The 8,420-nt window shown below is 42.4% G+C and overlaps 1 protein-coding gene across 2 annotated transcripts in view; it reads left to right on the top strand.

Annotated features, from left to right (window-relative positions):
* The window catches only part of scfd1 (sec1 family domain containing 1), a gene marked incomplete at its 5' end in the record, with an annotated part of 27,547 nt that overhangs the window by 8,230 nt on the left and 10,897 nt on the right, over window positions 1-8,420 (top strand). For both annotated transcript variants that reach the window (XM_035673461.1, XM_035673462.1), the window contains 4 exon segments: window positions 3,890-3,969; window positions 4,186-4,248; window positions 5,123-5,198; window positions 7,559-7,612. In XM_035673461.1, coding sequence (XP_035529354.1) covers window positions 3,890-3,969; window positions 4,186-4,248; window positions 5,123-5,198; window positions 7,559-7,612 — 273 coding nt within the window.

Here is an 8,420-nt window from a genome sequence, read left to right as displayed (position 1 = left end):
ATCCATCCATCTTTGTTGTATGGCCTCAATCAGGTTAAGAATAGAGCAGGTCATGACTTCACTATCCTAGCACTAACCCAGAACTGATCTGGTTGGTTTGTACAAAACAAAATATCTACCTATCCTAAACAGAAACCAACAAGAACACAATGTCAGTGTCAGTGAACAAAGTGAACTGAAATGGCAGCTCAGATAGTCTGTCAGACCTGTGAAGCATTAGATTGTTGCGGTTTATCCTCAGTGCGTGTAGGGACGGTGTTTATTTCGGGGATTGCAGAAATTCCTCTTGAGATTTGTGTCGTTGGACAAAATCAAACAACAAAAATTCACTTAGCTTCTCAGATGACAGTCCTCCAGTTTTTCCCATCGTCCCAGGCCAGGCTTCTCCACCAACACTCAAACTAAAACAGCACAAGGGACGCTTACATCACCAGCTGTGGATTGGCAAACAGTAGGAATGGTTTAGACAGATGGTTTCAAGTCAGCTGTGCCCTCGTGTCCTCAAAACCGCATTTCACTGATCAATAGCAATATTTTGGTCGGGCTTTATGGGAAGCATCTTCCTGGCCCCACCGCTTTTATAATTGCATTATGAGCCAGTGGTTGAACAAAGACGATTGAGCCAAAGTTCCTCCAGAAAACAGAGACCTGGTTAGAGTCACTGTAAAAAGAAGACAGCTGGATCAGGTTTAGTTTGGCAGAAATCGCCTCTCATCCTTTATGATATGACAGGGACTGAAAAAAACTAATGCACCAGGAGTTCAGTCTTTGTACTCAATAGCACATTTTGATGTTTGCACTTATTCCGTGAAGATGTCTGTAGGTATTTAAAACTTCCCGAACTTCAGCAAGACCAGAGAACACCTGCAGATCTTTTTTTTTTTTTACCCCTAAAATTTCCCCAAACCTTCAAATGCAGTCAGTCAGTGGTGTCCAAGTCCAGGCCTCCAGCTGCTGCTGTGGGCTCTGCTTGTACACCTGCAGAAATAATTTTAACAATCTGTCTCAATTATTCAGTCAGCGATCAATCAACATCAGTAAAAAAGGCCAAGATTTGAAAGCACGAGTCATAGCTATCCATCAATATGCTGTTAAACCTCTCCAATAAAAACAGTTCCAGTTATCTGTTGTCAGTGACTTCAGTGTTGGGACAGAGAGGTGAAGTTGGCTAAATATTACTCAGCTTTTCCTCCATTTAGTTTAAAGTTCTTTTATGTAGTTTAGCGAAGTAGAAAACATGCTAGCTACTAGGGCTGTAAAAAATATTGAAAAATATCGTATTATGATATTGTATCATTTCTCAAAATAACCTTATTGATTTTATGTTTAACTCCTGTCTCTCATGATACATGTGCGTACCAACTGTCATACAGATCGATGAAGTATGGCGCTGTTCAAGCATGTGGCGGCCGCCAAAAATGTGATTCTTTTGGCAGAAAAATAATAATTAGCATTTTAAAAGTCGCAATATGTCGCCTACCTTACAGTATCCCAATATATTGATTCGTAATGCATATCGTATCACCAGATAGCGACGTGGCTCAAGGGATCACAATACAGTCCTGCAGAGATTACATATTTCTGAAGTCCAACCTGTTGCTTCGACAAACAGCCAATGGGTTTGTTTCATTGACTGCAGAAAATAAATTCTTTGGAAAACAACTTACACATTTTTCAGTCATGGAAATACCTGGAAATTGATTAAAATGACCAGATATGCTGGAAATAATCCATGTTGTATTTTAGTTCCTGACTAGTATTGTATATGTATATAAATTATATTATTTGTGAGAATGTTTTGTCCTGTTTTGTTAAGAAAAACTCTTCCTGAAAAAATGGAAAATGTTTTCTTAAAAAGAGTGGGAATAGTTTGCAAGAGCACGAGTATAAACACAAGGAGGTTGTGAAGCTCTGTATTCTCATTTAGATACTTCTTATTCTTATATTCTTTTTTTTTTAGACATGTAAAAGCTTCAACATTCACAGTTGGGGTATTTACTGACGAATTTTATAGTATTTTTTAAGTGTCTTAACTTTCAGGCATCCAACCAAAAACTCATTCATAAACTCTTTGACTTCGGGAACCAGAGAAGCTACAATAACTCATTCCTGCAGCCACAATTTTTGATGGACTGTCAAGACATTTTCAGATGTTCATGTTCCCCTCGGGATGTGTTGTGAAAGAAAGTTTGTCAAACAGTTTTTTCAAAGTTGTCACTGAAAATGGTCGCTGTTTGAAACCCCGTCGACTTTACCACCTGCACACACCTGAGCAGTCACTGCATACAGTGGGCCTGATCAGAAACACACTTTCTGAGGCATCCTGAGGCCTTCACAGTGAAGCCTCGGGATGATCATCCTCTGCTGACCGACGGTGAGACAACTCTGCCAAAAATTGAGCCTTGCTTGTTCTTTTATCCCTCTTTCATCCACCTGAGAGGCGGATGATCCCGGGATTACCCCCTCACCTTCCATCACCACCCACTCTCTTTCTCTCTCCCTTCCTGTCATCTGTGGTCATCCCTCTCCCTCTGTGACTAGCTCTTGGCCTCCTGTTCTTCCTCTCCCTCCTTTGATCTCTCTCCCCCACTCAGACCTCTCTCTCACTCTTTTCTCCCTCCCTCTATCTCTCTCCAGAGTGCTGCTTGAGTTTCTGACTGATGTGGTGGGACTTTAGTCCTACAAAAACAACCCCACACACTCTCACAGACTCACATTCACGTGGCTCAGCAGTTGTGTAATCCGTCCGTGCCGCCCGCTGAGCTGCCCGTCAGGAGCTTATTGAGGAGGAAACTGTGTGTAGACGATACACTCTACGTCACCTTCACTAGCCATAGATAGGAATCCAGTGGACTGTTTTCGTCCTACCGTGCATATACTGCGACGCTTCCTCAAGGTGTTTTCCTTGGCCGGGTTGGAGAGGCCTCTGAAACAACAGCTTCAATCTGGTGTGACAATAAACTCGCTACTGAAACCTCAGTTATTGACACTTTCTGAGGTGGCGTGGCTGCTGATGTGGTGCTGACAATTTAAGGAATGTGCAGGAAGAAGAATGCAACGTCCTCATGGCTAACAGCCAGACAAGAGTTAGGACATTTATGTCAATGGGGTCCCAATGCAAAGGACAGAAATTGGGCTGAAATTATTCCTAGAGCAACTCGATTACCAGAGGTGGCAAAAGTACACATCTTCTTGTGTAATAAGAGTCTCCAGTAAAAGCAGAAGTACTGAATCAACTAATTTACTCAAGTAAAAGTGGAAAAGCTTTGAATGTACCCAACGTATAAAAGTAAAAAGTACTCTCCTGGTACAGAAGGATGTTTTTGTGCAAAACTAACTGGAACTTCCAATAGGTTAGAGTCTCCCTCTCTCATCTGTTTCATCTTGTTACTCAGATGCATTCAAACTAAGGTAACAAGCCTGTTTTGAAAATGTAAAGAGTAAGTACAGTCGATTTACTAAAGATCATTTGAATCCATATAACTATATACAGAGTCTGTGTTTTGCACAGATGATCAATACTGTCAGACAACGTGTTCTGGAAGAGAGGAAGAGGCCGAAGGAAACAACAAAGTGTCCTTGATTCAAGCCAAAGCTTTCAAAAACTCTGTTAACTTGGTTAATCATGTGACGGCAGGCAGCTGAACAGCCTCGTTCTGCATTAGAAAACAAGAGCTGAGAGAATAATGAGAAGAAAAGTTGATTGTTAAAAACTTAATAAATACGTAATACAAACAAAATTGTATAAAGGTTCCAAAAAATATCAGGAAAACTCATCTCTGATCAATATTCACAGGAAATAATCGAACTTCCTGCAGTTATTGAGTTCGCTGTTTGGGTTCATTGATCAGTTTATCAGCCCTAATGTTTGTGTGAATGTGTGTTTCAGTCGGACCTGGAGCAGTATAAGACGGCTCTGTTAGACGCAGGCTGTGACCTTTCACCTCTCAACTACATCAAACAGTGGAAGTAAGTCTGTCTGTTGTTATCAGGTCATTCTTCTGCCAGCATTGACGCTATTTTGTAACTTTGAAGAGAGATTACCGTAATAATCGTGTCTGTTTCTAAGAATGAAGGAAAATAAAAATGTTTTGATCTTTTCTGGGAATTCAAACTGAACGAACAAACAGTTCAACACACGAGTTGGTCACGGTGAGTCATTCTGGTTTCCTCCATCTTTTTCAGGGCGTTTACCAAGATGGCCGCCACCCCGGCCAACTACGGCAACAGCGGAGTGAAACCCATGGGGTGAGTTAACAACAGGAGAGTTGCTTTAAAAACTTATATTAAAATGTAAAAAAGTCCAAAAAAACCCTGTTTGTACTCGAGATTATAATACTGTTGAACCCTTTGTGTGTCTGCTGGTGGAAACTGAGGATTGTGTTTATTGGAAACGTTTCTGTCTAACCCCATAAAACTCCACAACAGCTGAGAGATATGACAAAAGATAAAGAAAACACTCTGTCTTACTAACGTGCCTTTTAAAGCTGCCCTCGAGCAAGGCACTCAAGAGTCATTCCAAAACGTTGAATACAGGAATAATAAGTTCTTCGTTCAGTGTCTTCCAGATGGAGGTGATGTCATTTTGGAAACTCAGCTCTTCATTTGTTTTCCTTTAAATTCTGAACAGAAGCAGCTCGACCATTATTATCATATAAATCACGTTCCAAAGGTCATTTTAAGATCATTAACAGGGTTTTTTCCAAGTTGTGAATAGTTTTTATACACTCAATTTATTATCTCTGCTACACATTATGTAATAACCAACCAGAAATTTAGTTGTCGGTACCAGTAAAGTTCCACAATTCTTAATCCCAGTTCGATACCACAACTCGAACTTCAACATACTTTCCTTTTATTAAAACCGTTATCAAACAATATCAACAGTGGCCCCGTCATTCACTACTGAACTCACACACTACTTTAATCTGCTCACCTTGCTCTTACCTGAAAACAAGTTGAGCTGCAGTGTTAGCAGCAGTGTTAGTTATTTTTTAAAATAATTGTATTCATTCAGTTGAAACAGGGTTTGTGTTCAGACTACCAGCCTAACCCTGTCCTCCTCCTCCTCCTCTTCCTACTCCTCCTCCTCCTCCTCCTCCTCCTCCCCCGTCCTCTGCAGGCTGTTTTCCAGAGTGATGAATACTGGATCCCAGTTCGTCATGGAGGGAGTGAAGAACCTGGTGCTCAAACAGCATGTGAGTCAGACTCTTTCTGTTGCTGGAAACTAACAGAAAAAAACACCTGCAGTGCATCCAAACATCACCTAAACCCAACCAACCTAATTATTAATTATCAATAAACAGTTTTTATGTGGTAGGGGGTCAGACTCTGCGGCATATTTTCTTTCCCAGGGTGGCGAAGTCGTGACCTGCCCTCCTCTGTACTAAGTATATAATATTTGCTATAAGTTTGGATGGAAACGCGTTGTTAGTATGCTGATGTTAACATTTAGTCTCACAGAGCTGCTAGCATAGGTTTTTATCATCTCATTATGAGGCTTTAAACACCTGTAGAATGAAGGCTCTTCATCATTAAAGACATCCTGAACCTGTGAGTCCAGTGCTGACACAGAGTGGACAGTCTGGAACATTTCTATAACAAAAAACCTCCCCGAGCCTCCGCTGTGAAACCGCTGAGATCATTTTCAAATGTATACTAATGGAGACGCATCATTTACATTATGATAGTAGTTGCTAACCCTCTACTCAGTATGTTTATATTGTGGCGGATTGGTTCGGACTTTAGACGCTGTAGAAGCACCGGACTGCGATCTTTACCTTGATCCCCCACTGACACACACATAGCAGAGAGTCAGCCTCTCTGAGCCGCTAGCTTAGCTACAGCTCACGGTTCCTGCTACACTGCTGGTCAGTGTGTCAGTCACTGCGGTCGCTGTTGAGGCCACGCCCCCTACAGTCTCTGCATCAGCTGAGAGGAAACAACTGAAGGGTTCAGTTCCACTTTAAGGAAAAGTGCCATGAATCTGGACCCAATATGTGACAGCCTCCTCGGTCTGAACGTGCTCCGTTGTCAGTTGTGGTTGACAGATTTCTGCTGATCGGTGGTTGTTGGTGTGTTTTGGTTGGTGGATCTTTGTGACCAGCCGCCATGTTGAAGGAGAACGCCTGCGAACCTCATCTCTCCTCCTTCCACATGATTTATTAGACATTTTCTTTCCGTTTAGTCATTTTCTTTCTTCATCGTGTCTTTCCTTCTGTTGGTGCTCCTCCAACATGGCGCCGCGTCCCCCGTAACCGTTGGCAACCGGCCTCCAAACATTCCTCCGTCCTCGGCTTACCTGAAAGAGCCACTGCGCGCTTTATTTAACACGCTTTTACCACCAAAACACCACCCGCCTGTGTCTGGCAGGAAGGTAAATCAAGCGTACCTAATGTGACAGTGTGTCTTCGTTCCTGGACGGCAGCAGTCACGATGACAAGGAGGAGGATGACGGGGTGTTTCAGGGTGAAACTGGCACCAGCGTGAAGTCATTTATAATCATCAGGCACACACACACACACACACAGGGAGGGGGTGTCTGTTTTCTTCATGCTGAAGTCCAACCGTGACGCTCCACAGAGCTGCAGGAACATTACAAACACTCAGCGGGTCTGGACCGAGCTGCTGACGCTCCGTCAGAGAGGATATTTACAGACTTCTTCCACACGCACGCCTCCGCTACTTGAAGAAAGCCAGATTTTAGAGAACAGAATCCAAACAAAACAAAGATTCCTGAAGAGATTCTGCTCGGTGAAAACCTTCAACCAACCTGGAAGAGAAACAGCAAAGACAGCACTGATACCTGTATCCCAGATTCCTCCGATACTGCCCGCGGTGCCCATATTCGTCTGTGCACACATCTGATACCACGACAGATATTAGCTCCCAAACGCTGTCTTTTTTTCCCAGGATAGTAAAGTCATTTTGAAATGAATACGACCTCATGTTGTGTCAATCATACTGACTCAGAAACTTTCACCCATCATTAAACACACCCTGGAAAACCTGGACATTTAGAGAGTACTTTTCCAGTCATGGAAACACCTGGAAATTGATTAAAACCAAAAATCCTGGAAATACTCAACAGCCGCCCCCCCACCCACCTCGCTCTTCGCCCTTTACTGTGTGTCTTCTCCTGTCCTGTCAAAATAAAGGCATGAAAAGCCCAAAAAATATCTTCATCTTGGATCGTTACTCCATAAAAAATCAGGTATCGGGACCAGAGCTGTACGGCAGATTAAAATATCAACGGCCGGTGGAAAAAAGCTAAAAATAAAGATTAAGAAGATAAAGAACATTTATGGTTTTGTTTGCACTGTTTTTGCTCCCTGTCTGTCTGAAGTTCAGTATTAATAAAGTTTTTAATAAATGGTGGAGGAGGAGGCGTAAAGACCCTGAGTTAGCTGACTGCATTTACTGAGAGCGCCACAGTCACTAAAGAGAATAAACTACAATAAATAACAACAGTAAATAAATAACATTGTATTAGAGCAGTGGGCGGGTTACAGGTCAGTTCCACCGCAGTACAATCACGTTATTATTTCTTCTCTTTCAGAACCTTCCGGTCACTCGGATCCTCGACAACCTGATGGAGATGAAGTCGAATCCTGTGAGTTTGTTCAGTTTATTCTTTTAATTCATCCTGATTTCTGAACATCACGTGGTAGAAAGTGCGACTGCGGGCCAAAGAACACCTGATTATATTTCTTACTGTTTGTTATTTTAGAAATATTAGTTTCAATAAATGTTGACTGAGAGAGTCAGAACCAAACCAACATGTTAGTCCGACTGTCAATGACTTCCTGTCTGTGGCTCTCAGCTCGTTGGTTCCTCCTGAAGAGAAACACAACACAAATATATAGTTTCATTTTTATGTGTCAGCCACTGTGAGCCAGAACTGTACCACCGTAAATGTTCAGTGTGGGTCTCCAGCATTCACACACGGACAGATATTGACCTGCTATTAGCATTATTAGAATTAATAATCAGCTATATATTGAAAAAACTTCATCAGGGTTGTTGAGGATGCTGAATCCATTTCTGACATATACAAAACACATAATGGGCGTTTAAACCGGGACACACACAGGAACCCGTCTGCTCCTCACTTCATGTACACACACACACACACACACACACACACACTCTGCAGGTTTCTCAGCGTCTGGAGTTACAGACGACCAACAAAGATCCTGTTGTTGTGAATCTGAGGGGGGAGGAAGACAGGACTGGGATGAAGATGAAAGAAATAGAAGAGCACATTCTCCCTCTATCAGATTGTCCTCAGTGTGTGTGTGAGAGTGTGTGAGAGTGTGAGAGTGTGTGTGTGTGTCTCTGTGTGTGTGTGTGTGTGTGTGTGTGTCTGTGTGTGTGTGTCTGTGTGTGTGTGTGTGTCTGTGTGTGTCTGTGTGTGTGTG

This window comes from Morone saxatilis, unplaced genomic scaffold, assembly GCF_004916995.1.
Source record: "Morone saxatilis isolate NCDOM2014 unplaced genomic scaffold, NCSU_SB_2.0 Contig3, whole genome shotgun sequence".
NCBI lineage: Eukaryota > Metazoa > Chordata > Actinopteri > Moronidae > Morone > Morone saxatilis.
Note: the sequence above shows the minus strand (reverse complement) of the source record. Positions and strands in the feature narration are given on the sequence as shown.